At 40.9% G+C, this 14,322-nt stretch overlaps 1 protein-coding gene across 4 annotated transcripts in view; it reads left to right on the forward strand.

Annotated features, from left to right (window-relative positions):
- Window positions 1–2,552, forward strand: part of LOC131684922 (protein 5NUC) — a 55,007-nt gene extending 52,455 nt beyond the window's left edge. For all 4 annotated transcript variants that reach the window (XM_058968174.1, XM_058968175.1, XM_058968172.1 and 1 more), the window contains exons 3-5: window positions 741–891; window positions 948–1,204; window positions 1,261–2,552. In XM_058968174.1, coding sequence (XP_058824157.1) covers window positions 741–891; window positions 948–1,204; window positions 1,261–2,464 — 1,612 coding nt within the window. In that variant the 3' untranslated portion in view covers window positions 2,465–2,552. The remainder of the gene's footprint in view (window positions 1–740; window positions 892–947; window positions 1,205–1,260) is intronic.
- Window positions 2,553–14,322: the final 11,770 nt, after the last annotated feature.

The raw sequence follows: 14,322 nt of genomic DNA on the forward strand, positions 1-14,322 counted from the left end.
AAATTTTTAGAACTTAATTTTGTTTTATTTTTTCGTGATTGCTAAATATTTAAGTTTAGGAATCTCGAATGCAATAAAAAAAACTACACCTGTACACAAAGTCGGCCGCAATGATTTACTTGATATCCACTTTAAACTTACAATGGAAAGCAATGAAATGATTAATAGTTGTAAATGTATATGTATGCATCTTGCAGCGATAAATAGATTCTCCGAACATAAACATGCTGAATCCGTTTATCTCTCCGTGACTGCTTTTCTCGGGCCGCTAACACAAATATTTATTACACTAAACTTGCGGATAAAAAACACAAGCTACGACTTTAAGAGGAACGATGGTTGCAAGAACAGAAAAAAGCCCCAAACCTTCACAAAACGACTAAGTGTCGGCCGACAGAAAATAATTGCAAGAGGGCTGCGCTATTGCGATGTTCCCCCGCCATTTACTAGCCACTGGCGGACGAAAGCAAAATTTCATTAGCCAGCATGTCTAAGCAAAATATGGGAAGGAGAAATAGTTTCGAAACCCTATTTATGTTAGTAAAAAGTTGGTCAATAAAGGGTTAAGAACAATCCTAGTCCTGGTTCATAAGCTGAAGTTAGCGAAGCGATTGATTTCGAGGACGGTGTGATTTGTCCAATTCTTTGCCTCTCCACGCACATTTCTGAGATTCGAAATTCCATATGAAAATCGCAAATAAAATATATTTTACATAAATTAATAAATTGCATGTTTTCAGGATTCGCGAGTACCGAAAAGAGGAAGCAAACGGTGGACTACCCGTCCTTTATCTGAACGCTGGAGATACCTACACCGGGACACCTTGGTTCACCATTTTTAAGGATAACATAACCGCTGCCTTTTTGAACCTGCTGAAACCGGATGCGATTGTAAACTAACCATAGTTTCTTAGATTACTAAAATAACTAACTTAATCTCTGTACAGTCCTTAGGTAACCACGAATTCGATTTAGGTGTCGAAGGTTTGGTACCATTCCTAAACGAGGTGGACTTTCCGGTGCTGGCCACCAATCTAGATCTCAGCGAAACGCCATCGATGCAGAACACTAAGTCATTACATAATTCGATTGTATTCGTTAAAGAAGGAGTCAAAATCGGAGTCATCGGGTACCTTACGCCGGAAACGAAACAGTTGACTCCAAGCAATACTGTTCTATACACGGACGAGATCCAGGCCATCAAGTAAGTGGGTTCTACCAAACTTAAGTGATGATTTAATCAAACATTTTCAATTTCAGCAAGGAAGCAGCCGTTTTGAAAGCACAAGGCGTCAACATCCTAATCGCTCTCGGTCACAGTGGTCTGGAACGCGATCAACAAATTGCTGCCGGTTGTCCAGATATTGATCTCGTCATCGGAGGTCACTCGCATACGTTTCTCTACACGGGAGCTCAACCGGATAATAATCCTCCGGAGGGACCATATCCGGTAATGGTGAAGAACTTGGCCGGTCGAGATGTGCCGGTGGTTCAGGCTTACGCTTACACCAAATATCTCGGACACATGAAGCTTGAGTTCGATCCAAGCGGCAATCTGGTGTCATTCGATGGAAGTCCGATTCTGTTGAATGGAGCAGTGGCCAGAGATTCCGATGTGCTGCAATTGCTGGAACTGTATCGACCGGGGATCCAAACGCTCGAGGAAGTGATTGGACAGACCAAAGTTCTGCTGGATTCTACGAGATGTCGATTTGAGGAATGTAACATCGGGAACATGATTGCGGATTCGATGGTGAAGACTTACGCGCTGTCGCGCGATGAAAAGAGTGAGTACTGGACAGATGCATCGATTGCGTTCATACAGGGTGGAGGAATTCGTGATTCTATTGTACCTGGTGTAGATGGAAACATTACCAAGAAGGATTTACTAACTGTGCTACCATTCGGAAATGCAGTTATTCTGGCCGAAGTCACCGGGGAAATAATCCGGTTAATGTTGGAGCATAGTGTGGCCCGATATGACGGTATTCAGGGGTATGGTGAATTCTTACAGATGGCTGGCATCCATGTCGTGTACGACCTGAGTAAACCGCCCGGTCAACGCGTTGCCAGCATTGAGGTTCAATGTGCACATTGCTCCATACCAACCTATGGCCCCATCTATGATTACGATCGGTACAAGATTTTCATGAACCAGTTCCTGTGGGAAGGAGGCGATGGTTACGACATGTTTAATGGGCGGAACTTTCAAGTACTTGCCTGGGGCGAGTACGATATGGCTGAGGAGTATTTGAAGCGATACTCTCCCATCTATCCGGCTGTCGAGTGGAGAGTTACGCTGCAAGGGAAGGTCAATCCGGATCACATGACCACTACGACCGATAGTCCTGGCTCGACGACGACAGCCGAAGATGATGGAGGGGCTGCTGGAAGTCTTAGGGCTACCGCAGTGACTGTTGCCGTGTTTGCATTTATTAGTATACTACAGAGAGTGTTATTGTGAAGTGTGTATGTTGTTGACTTTAGTTAAAGCTGTTGTAAAAAGTATTCCTATCGGTCTAAGTACAAAGTAAAATTGTTTGATGTAAGAACATGATTGTCTTTTCATTGACGCTAGCTCTAGAAAACGAAAACAATATTTGTGTTTCTGAGCGAACTCCCAGTCCTACGTGATATACTAATTTATAGTTTTAGCAGGAAATTTTACCCGTCCCCTTTCGGTACTCCATCAGGAATTAGAATAAATTGGCTCAAATGGAGAGTGTAGAAGAGTGAAAACAGTAACGACACGTACAGTGTCGGACAAGACCACAGGCGCTCTTCTCGAATATTCTCGGGCAGTAGATTATCGCAAGCCATTGTGCTCTCGTTTTCACGAACCATTTAGCTCCTGGTTCCATAAGCAAGCTCCCAGCATTATCGTGGTCTACTTGGATAATCCCTGACGGTGTTTTCTTATCTTATAGTAAGGTTTAAAAAGCTTCAAAAGGCTGGGGCGACATTATGGAACCATTTCGAATCGACTTTTTCATACAAGCTTGCATACAATAAACCTTTCGTTTCGAGATGCGTAATGTCATCCCTGGTCTGTATTGTATTGGCACTGTGTGAGACTCACGACTCACTTTCGTGCGTAACCACTAAACCAATCCTTTCTCTTTTTTCGCCCTTCTTTCCCACGGAACTGCATCAAGGAATCACCTCGTGGGGGAGGAATCGTTGTGCTTTCGTCGCACCTCTTTCTTTTGATCACGATTTTTCCGTTTTGCTTTTTGTCTTCACCTATTACGTCGTTATTTAGCTCTCGTCTCAGTGAGCCATTTACCTGTTGATTTTATGACTCATTTGGCTCCCGAAGGAAATGAATCGTCCGAACCTAAGCAAATGTTCCTGTAATTCATAAGAAAATACGAGATTTGTTCATCCATATCTAGCTTTCTTGTTTCTGGTCAAGCAGGAACTTCTTCAGAACATCTTTAACGCTCTGCTTGGCCATTGCTTTCTTGATGGTAGGGGGATTTTCATAACGACTACGTCCTGTTTCTTAAAAAAGTTTACAAAATGCTCAGAATTAAATGGCGGGCCTCCATCTGTTACAATCACGTCCGGTAATCCGTACCCGATCAGAACGACATAACAGAAATCTATCAAATTTATATCTCATATTGATATTTATTACTCACTGTGTTATTTTTGTGATATCCCAATCAGCAAGGCGAGCAAACATATATCAAGATTATATCTTCTGGTGATATTATTGAACTGCTAATACGATATTAATGTACGCATACAACGATGATGTTATAATATGTTATACATATGTTCTTTCACAATTATCTTTGAACGCTAACGGTAAACTGTAAAGCGGACAAATGACCATATGGTTAAAGCCCCAATAAACAAATCAAACAATCAACTGTGAATGATTGTTACATTACACAAAAGACCTTCAATTTACTAATATGCTGAAGTCTCTTTTCATGCATCGTTATTAAACTTTTTAAAGCAAATTTTCGAGGTTTTAGATGTAAGTGGTCGGAAAACTTGTCAGTAAGGTGTTTGACTTACTTGGTTGCATTTTGGTTAAGAGATTATTTATTTTCTGAGACACTCGTCTGACACACAATTTCGAATATGGGACTAATCATTTCAACGCCTTTATTCAAACAAATTTGGAATCGTAAAGTTATCAACAAGATATTCTAAAGATTATAATTTTCATATAAAAGTTATTTTGAAAAAAATGCAGGAAGTATCAAGCACTCCAGATGAAATAATAAAACGCGAATTGAAAAAAAAGCATTTTTAAACTATTTGTTATGGTTTAGTCAAATGGTTATATAATTAATTTTCTTTAACCGATTGTGCATATTGCAAAAACGAATTTTCAGAGCTTAAAAACTTTCTGATGTATACTGATTTCTACAATATCGTTATGTATTTTGAGGATCTTCGAGGATGTTCAGTCCGATTTCTCCAATTTATGCAGGTTTTCATAAACAATTAAAATTGGCCAGTTTGTGCGTTCTCCGAACTACCAAAGCATTGCATTTTTTATTTAAACTTCGCATAAAAATGTTTGACTTTACTTGATTATTGTATCTTTTCATTCCACGTAAGATAAGTTTGTCATTTTACGGTTGAACTGACAATTGCTTTGAATGCGCAATGTTCTAATATTTCCGCTGTATTCGATGGTTTTCGTTCCTCTTAAAAAATCATCGAGCTAACAAATTTTCGTAATAATCATATACTTGATACATTTTGTAAAAAGTTCAAACAAAATAAAGCTACCTGTTCAAAATGTTGAAAGATTAATATTTGTGAGTGTGCTGCATAAAGCTATAATTATTTCAAAATGGCTTGGAAATCTCTGATTATATACATATCCCAGCTGGTATTATTGTTCGCTGTTACAATTTAAATGTGTTTTAAATAGTGCTTGAAGTAGCTAAAAACATTCATGTAAAAATATTGAATAATTCCCCTTAAAAATAATAAAATTTGGAATGGAAAATGCATTTTAGAAAAACATAAAATATTCTACCATTCGCCACACCGAAGAATCCTCAACAATATCTCGAATTTTCTGATTATCTGTTATAATATTCGCAGTTGATAGATTGCGCTACCGTAAAAGATTTGTATTTCTAGGAATTTGTTAGGTTGAGATAATTGTACTGGTTTGCTTAATCTTCCCCATATTAAAAGTGCTAATAACAAAACCTCTTGAAATTTCAAAAATCAAACCTCAAAACTATGGTATTTGTTTCTTTGAATCTATTCGGAATAATAAATAACATTCGTCGTATTCTCCGTTAAATAATGTACGTAAATTATCCGCTCAATGTTACCATATCGCATCGACATTATTACTAGAAATCGTGTAAAACATGTTAGCGTACAAGAGAAGCACCGAAGTGCACTATTCAGAATCTAAAAATAGCCCACTTTCCTAATCTGCAAAGATACTATAAATCTATTCAGTCTATCGTAATATAGGCAGCTGCAGTAGTGAGTAAAACTGCATGAAAACAAAGCGTATGACACAAGGAAAACAAACAGTCCTTAGGCTTTGGCAAAGTGCAATGTGTGCGTTCTGGAAACAAGATGCATCTATAATCATTTTGCCCTTGACGGATGCGAGGAATATTATGCTAACATTAAACATCAGTCGAAAGCAACGTCGTTGGTTCATGCAGGAAACATCCACATAAAACTCAGAATACCCAGGTTCAAATCGCTATAATCCACAAATAACCATCAGCGTGTCATATATTCGTAATAACCATCAGCCAGCATGTATGCAATCATTTGACCAAACTATAAAAAGCTTTTGCTACATGAAGCTTTTTGCTGCCAAACGAAAACGCCTTAATGTATGCTATATTTTTCTATTCTATTCTATTTTTAGACCTGCACGCTAAATTTGTTGATACTATACAGTAGGTAATACAAGCTATATTGGCCGTGGGAGAACCTAACAAAATTTGTTATAATTCTGATAGAAGCCTATCACAGGTTGTCACATTTTTGATATATACTAGAAGAATTGCTGTTATGTTTTCTGTTATTTTACCAACTAACGAGACCAGAGTTATTACACAACTTGTTATCATAACAAAATAATACAGTATGTAATAATTTTATTTCTTTCTGATCGGGTATCTAGATAAAATACTAAGGAATATTTGTATCACTTTCCTACTATCTGCGCCATACCAGCCTTCATCTGCTCCACCTCCACCCATTTTGTATAACTATCCACTATTACTAAGAATACCATTTTCTCGAAAAAGAAAAAATCAGCATGAAGTCGGCTGAAAGGTTTTTTTGTGGGAGTCCAAGAGGAATAAAGTGGGCGATTGATTGCATTGGTTGAAAACCAAATCGCAATCAGCACTCCAATCAAAACGTACGTTCTTTTTCAAAAGTCGATAAAGAACTCTGATCTGGGAGCACAAATTTGGAATAAATTTTGAGTAATAAGTAATCAAGCCAGATAAGGCAGATTATCTACAAAAAACTTGCATTTTTTAAATTTTACCTTTATATTGGCCCTGGCCAGTCTTTCTAGGACCAAATAAAGTTTTCTTTTGCAATCCTCGAAATCCTTACCGGCAATAAGAACGTCGTCTAAGTAACAGAATACATTGTCTAATCCTTTTAGCAACTGGTCCATCACTTTCTAAAAAAAATCAGACCTCGATGATGCACCCTGTGGGAGTCGGTTATACGTGTAGAGGCCTTTTATTGTGTTAATCACCATAAACTTCTTTGATCGCTTTGAAAGCATAAGCTGAGAGTATGCTCCAGCTAGGTCTAATGAACAAAAGACCTTCGATCCGGAGAGTGTAGCGAACAAATCTTGTGGTAAAGGTAGAGGGTATTTGTTTGGTATAATGAGCTTATTTATTGAGTCTAATCCCTTGATCTTTCTTTATTACCACTATCACCGGAGAAGCCCATTCACTTGCCTCTATTGGCGTAATGATACTATCTTTCTTCAAATAATCAAGATGATCAGAAACCTTATTCCTTAACCACAAAAGTACCTCATATGATTTCTTAAATACGGATATATCATCCTTAAGTATTAAGTCGCCCTCAAAACCCACAATCGGATTTAATAAGTTTTTATCAAAAAGTATTGGAAACTTACGCATTGCATCATCAATCACGTCCTCTTTTACGATATCATCTGTCACGGTATTAACACGTTGATTTTGCATCCGCGGCTCCAAGAAGGCTCTACGCCATCCGTCGAAAAATATGTCCAACCAACTGCGACACATGAGCGAGAAAAAATCATTAGTTCCTTGCAATACAATCAGACACTGGTCACTAACTATTCCAGCTGCTTAGCTGTACCGAAATCTTCAGTTTACCCAATATATTTAGTTTATTACCGTCTATAACATATAGTTTCTTACTACTTTTTCCAAAGGGCATTTACTGAAGTTTCGAAGAAAAAGTATCTCTGATATCACACTTTCCGCGGAACCACAATCTACTTCCAATAAACGCCTCTTCTCTACCAATGATTCCACGTAACAAGCGGCCCTATTCTGCGCGGCGTGTGACGTGAGACGACTAATCTCACTCACTTTACGTGACTTTTCTTACCCTATTCTGAGAGTCGACTCGGGTGATGTGAGATTCCCCATTGCGGGTAAATGGGTGTCTCACGTCACCCGAAGTGACTCTTCAGAATTGGGTGATAAAAGTCACCTAGAGTGAGGTGAGATTAGTCGCCGCGCAGAATAGGGCCGAAGGTGCATTCACCCTACTTCTGGCAGAAACCATCATGCAATGAATGTCTTCATCCTCAGAATCAAACTTATCCAGGTCTTCTTTAAGGCGTTTAAAAAGTCCTGAGGGATGAGAGGTTGAAGGTTTAGGAGAGTCGATAAACTTAACAGCTGGCTTAGATTTACGAGGGCTTATTCGTTTTAGCCTATAGCAAAATTTCTTGGTGTGTCCCGGTTTGTGACAAAATGAGCACGTAAAAGTCTTTTCACTATTACCATTGCCGTACCTTCTACCTCCGCTTCTGTTTTCAGAGTAATAAGATCAATTACGATCACAACTTCTACTTCTACTCCGAAAGTTTTGCCTTGATAAATCACGGTCTACTCTTCTACCCAGCTTAGCAATCACACTCATACTACGTTCACACTACGAGTTAAAACGTATTTTTACGCTATCTTGGTGACATTTTTCTTGTTGCTAATTATTATAACATGTTTTAACTCTGTAGTGTGAACGTAGTATAACTCTGTTTTCATCATCTCTATTAACGACGCGCGTGCTATTTGATGACAGCTCTTGGTTAACTATTAACTTATCCGCTTTCGCAGCTTCCAAATCATCCTCATCGAACAATCTTTTCTGTAAATTTCTGTCGTACGTTCCAATAACCAACGCGTCACGAATAGCTCGTTCTTTGAAATTTCCAAAACTGCATAACTCCGCCATCTGCTTTATTGCAAATACGAAATCCTCTGATTTCTCGTCCTGCCCCTGCCTGCGGGCCCAAAACTTATATGTGTGTATTACGTCAGAATCTTTTTATCATATCTTTTTTGTAATTCGTCCGTTATTTGTTTGTATGTTAAATTTTTAATATTTTGTCCTGGAAAAAGCAGCTTAAGCTGACTATAAACTTCTACGCCGCAAACGGCCAAAAAAGAAACTTTATACTTTTCGGCAGAATAATTATTGTCGTTGTTGTTAAAGTCATCCTATCGACACGGAGCTGCAGTAGTGTATAACAGTTTTCACTCCCAAACAACAAAAGCAGCCAACAGCAGTTAGCAAGCAACAACAGCACTCTTCAGGTCACAAAGGCTACACACAGCAGCAAAAACTTCCGAACTTTTCAACGCCGTAAATGTCTCCAAACGGTTCCGTATTTTCACCAGCTGATAATCCACAGCCCAAATGTCAGCAAGATTACAAAGGTTGATGCTCCAAAATGAGGTTACTCTCAAACATCGAAAACAAAGAGAATAGTGAAAGAGACGAAGAGTGAAAATCAGTCAAAACGGCAACACTCCCTTTATGATGATTGGGCCCATATTATTGGCTCTAATCAAAACTCGTCGAAATGTCAATTGACGATAGGTTCATCCGGAGTGTTCATTTGTGTTTACATTTTGCTAGCGTTGCCAATTTTATTTTGTGTCCAGCACCCAATGTGGCTACGCCACATCGCTTTTGCGCGTGCTGTCCGACTTCGCTACCGCTCAGTCGGACTTAAACTAGGGATAGCCCCTATGTTTGAGTAAGCCGGGCAAACGAGTGGATCACAGGTTCGCTTGCTTCCGACGGCGGGTCGGTGGCCACCTCGCCCTCTAGGCCTCGGTTATGCGGCTAAGCCGCATCGAAATGGTACCCCTTAAACATTCTAACTTGAATCGGTTGTGTCACCGGAGCCGGAATACGAATTAGAACCAGCCAGCATTCCGGCTGTGTTAAACTGGGAAGTTTAGTACAATTTGATCTGGAAATAAAATTTTTCTGGCAACGCTCCAGCACTCCGTTGATTTCACCACCTGGGCGCCAGGTTGACGATATGAAATGAACTTTGTTTACTTTCGACAAGTTTTGATTCGAGCCAACAACATCCAGCCTGATGATTTCAACACTAGAATTTTGGCAACCGCTTCCACAGGCAGCACTTTACATGACTCCTATTATATTTTGAAAACAAACCGTATGTCGATCGTTGGATTTGTTTATCAAACGATGCGCATTTCGAAACAAAGAGATGAAATAATTCTAAAGCTTGTTTTTACTCATACATATACTCTAGAATGCACCTCACAATCACGATTGAACCAAATTCTGACGAAAATTTAAATTTCTTTTTTAATAGATGTACAATACTTATCTCCTCCAACTCAGGCATGAGTAATGTTTATTTACATTGCACGATTGGTCTGCTTAATAAGGTATTTGTGGCTTCACTCTATTCGTCTCTTTCCCTATTCTCTTTGATCGAAAACACTTTGCGGCGATGTTCACTTGCTATCGTCGCTTTTCGCGATATATACAGTAAAGTGGTATTATCTCCTTTCACCACTCGGTACCACAGTTGATCACGATTAATGCACTGGTACTTGGCTGTGGACGCAAGTAAAATGGTCAGTTGGAAACCAATAAACTGTAATAAAAGAAATTAGTTACAATAAAAGCGAACAAAAATGTCCTGCCTTCAAGCTTTTAGAAGCAAAAAAACCTAGTAACAAAACTCGTTTAGCGGATTATTGGACAAGAGCGTTTTTTTTGTTTTAAACAACGCAGCACTAGTTGACAAAATGGAGGAAATATAATAGACTTACACCATTTCCGGAACAAAGCAAATGGTTTGCACGCGCTATCCAACAAAATGGCCAGCTAAACCTTGACTACGTCGTATTTTATTAAAAAAAACTTACGCCGAAAACTCAATCCAAAAAGATTCACAGAATTCACAAGCGGCCGTAAAAAAAGGTGTACTATGAACGGTTAAATTCTCCACGTCTGCCACTGTAATATGTAGTGATTCACAATTGTTAAATAAAAACATACATGTGATCTTGTCAATAGTCAATTTACTTCTACTTTATTCTTCTTTCGATGTTCGACCGGAACTCTAATTTCTCAATACTCCCCACTGAGACGTCCAAAAAATTGTTTCAAAATCGTTCAACACAGGTCCAACGATGGACGTTCGTTGAACGGTTATTTGGACGTCGTCCAAATTGGTCCAACGAACGTCCTTCATTGGAATATTTTGAAACCAACCGTTCTTAGAGGGTCTCCTCGATAATATACGGGCCCATAATATTGGCTCGAATCAAAACTCGTCGAAATGTCAATTGACGATAGGTTCATCCGGAGTGTTAATTTGTGTTTACATTTTGCTAGCGTTGCCAATTTTATTTTGTGTCCACCACCACCCGCTTGGAAGAAAAACGAGCAGCCAGCAAAAGTCCGTCAGGATTCCGGCAGCTGTCAAAATTATCAAAATGGCGCTGCCAGAATTCAGCTATACTCCTTCCAGTTATGGCAGGCAGATTCGCCTCACCGGTTCTTTTTTGTTTATCGTTGTTTCCTTTTCGCCATATTTATATTTTCCCAAGAAGGATAGTTTTGGAAGATGAAAAAATAGGAAGAAACAAAGATTTTGGTTTAAAACAAGGTAAGTAGTATGGATTTCATGTCTCCAGACATGTTTTTATTATAAATTTACATAAAATTAAAAAAAATTAAGAAAAAATGCAAGCAATACCTGAAGCGGTGCAAAACCGGTCCTGCCGGTGCGTGCCTGGCAGAAATCCGGCAGAAAAAACCGTTAATAACCGTAAGGCGAAAAATTCTGCCAGAAACGGTTGTTGCATTTGAGCCGGCCGGCTGGGCAGCGCTCTGCCAGCCAGACCCCCAGAAATTCTGCCAGAGTTTTTATTTCGCTACCGGCTATCTGGGGGGAATCCTGCCAGGCACGTCCGAGCGGGCAAGTGTGGCTACCAGCCCTCTGTCAAGGACGACGTCTCTTTACAGACAGCATCACTGCCATGAAAGGCAAAACATTGATTTTGAACCGAACGATTAGAAGCTGTATTTAGTTACAAAATGTCGATTTTCTGAATGATATGATATTAAATTATCCCACAAGATGCAAAACGTCGCGTGGAATGCTTGAATATCGAGCATAGTGCCGAACATAATTCTTTGTTTGGGGCTTTATAGCTATAACGCCCCATATATGTAGGTCGCTGTCAAACTCCATATGATGGTATAGGGTTGCCAGGAGGCTGGTGGCTACGCCACATCGGTTTTGCGCGTGCTGTCCGAATTTGCTACCGCTCAGTCGGACTTAAACTAGGGATAGCCCCTATGGTTGAGTAAGCCGGGCAAACGAGTGGATCATAGGTTCGCTTGCTTCCGACGGCGGGTCGGTAACCACCTCGCCCGGCGGATCTTTAGCGGCTTTGCGCCGCTTCGGTTCGTAGGCCTCGGTTATGCGGCTAAGCCGCATCGAAATGGCACCCCTTAAACATTCTAACTAGAATCGGGTGTGTCACCGGAGCCGGAATACGAATTAGAACCAGTCAGCATTCCTGCTGAGCTGAACTGGGAAGCTTAGTAAAATTTAATCTGGAAATAAAAATTTTCTGGCAACGCTCCAGCACCCCGTTGAATTCTAACGATTCCACCACCTGGGCGCCAGGTTGACGATATGAAATGAACTTTGTTTACTTTCAACGAGTTTTGATTCGAGCCAAAAACATCCAGCCCAATTGGGCTGGATGTTGTTGGCTCGAATCAAAACTTGTCGAAAGTAAACAAAGTTCATTTCATATCGTCAACCTGGCGCCCAGGTGGTGAAATCAACGGAGTGCTGGAGCGTTGCCAGAAAAATTTTATTTCCAGATCAAATTGTACTAAACTTCCCAGTTTAACTCAGCCGAAATGCTGGCTGGTTCTAATTCGTATTCCGGCTCGGTTGACACAACCGATTCAAGTTAGAATGTTTAAGGGGTACCATTTCGATGCGGCTTAGCCGCATAACCGAGGCCTAGAGGGCGAGGTGGCCACCGACCCGCCGTCGGAAGCAAGCGAACCTGTGACCCACTCGTTTGCCCGGCTTACTCAAACATAGGGGCTATCCCTAGTTTAAGTCCGACTGAGCGGTAGCGAAGTCGGACAGCACGCACAAAAGCGATGTGGCGTAGCCACATTGGGTGCTGGACACAAAATAAAATTGGCAACGCTAGTAAAATGTAAACACAAATGAACACTCCGGATGAACCTATCGTCAATTGACATTTCGACGAGTTTTGATTCGAGCCAATAATATGGGCCCGCCCAATTGAGTTCTACAAGATGACAACACGAATGAACTCATAATGAATGAAGTTCATGTTTGACAATTCTCGGTGGTTTGTTTACTTTGTCAGATGCGTGAGTGCGAGCGCAACGGTTGCTCATATGTTACATTCGAACTCACGTAACTTCCATGTAAACAAACCACCGAGAATTGTCAAAAGAAGTTCATACGGCTCGTTTTGTGGGGTTATGTCGGTTGGTGTAAAACCTAATAATACTCTGAGAACCCAACAGTGGGTTATTCCTATTTACCGAACAGTGGTATCTTTCGCTTTGTCACTACAGTGATCTACTCGCTCTAGTGTCCAGCGGTGTCTACCTCGACCCGACCTCGACGGTTAAGATGGAGCCGGACCTCCGGTACGCTGACGACCCAAACCTGGTGTTACGTCACGTATTACTCAACTGGTCCATGTCGGCGGAATTTCTCCCAAACCCGATTTGTTGTTTCGCGGCGGCTTTCTAGCCGGCGCGCGGTGCTACTTTGTTGGTCCCTTTGCCACTTTCTCTTCAGCCCGGAGAGTACACTTTTCAAGTAACAATTGAAGTTTTATAGCACGCTACAAGTGCAATCTAAGTTTTATGAGTGGCTATAAAACTATCATAAAACCACAATTGTTACTAGGGTTGGCCCTACTCTTTTGACGGCATCCCAGATATGCTCGTCGTGGTACATTTGTTCAACGATATTGTCGATTGTCACGCCAAGCATACCCCTTCAAACTTCTTCTAGGATATGGTCTCTACAAAAGCCATAACTCCGATAGCAACTCAGATGAAGCGAATCCGTGCCGCTACTGCTAAGATCCAGTTAGCACCCTAGTCCAACCGAAGTGCCAACCGGTACGTTAGGATCGATACCAGTAGGATCCTAATTATGACATAGTACCGGCAGAACACGGATGTGTATAAGAATTTCATCGAAGTTGAACCACGGACCGACAGCCACGCCATTCCACTTCTCTATTAAGGATGAGTGAAACTTCCCTGAAATGGCTAGTTGGCTAATGATACTGGTTGACCTCGTCCCGTTAAAACCTCGATAGGTCTACGTTCGAGAGGCGCCATATTAACCTGTGGAAGTAGGCTCAGTTGAACGTTCCTGACTAGCGCCGATACGCACCCCATGAAGGACCGCGTCAACCCTCGCATGCGACCTCATTGCTTACAAAGGCAACGATGGGAGCAAGTGCAACTGCTAACACAACCGCAACATCAGTCGTAGCCAAGGCAACCCAGGGAGATCGTACCGAGCACGAGCGGCGACTAACAAATAGCCAGGGAAATCTAGTATTACCCGAAATCAAGTATTACCCAAGAAGACCAGCAGTTTGGGTGGTAGAGGAGAGGGAAAAAATAGAAGAGCTCTATGAATTCGTGACAAGCAAGGGCACTGAAGACCACGAGGGTAGCGAATGTAGAAGCCTATGAGACACCGAAGGGTGAACGGTATTCCCGGTTCGTGAAAATAGTACGCAAACACCA

The sequence above is a fragment of the Topomyia yanbarensis genome, chromosome 2 (genome assembly GCF_030247195.1).
Source record: "Topomyia yanbarensis strain Yona2022 chromosome 2, ASM3024719v1, whole genome shotgun sequence".
Taxonomy (NCBI): domain Eukaryota; kingdom Metazoa; phylum Arthropoda; class Insecta; order Diptera; family Culicidae; genus Topomyia; species Topomyia yanbarensis.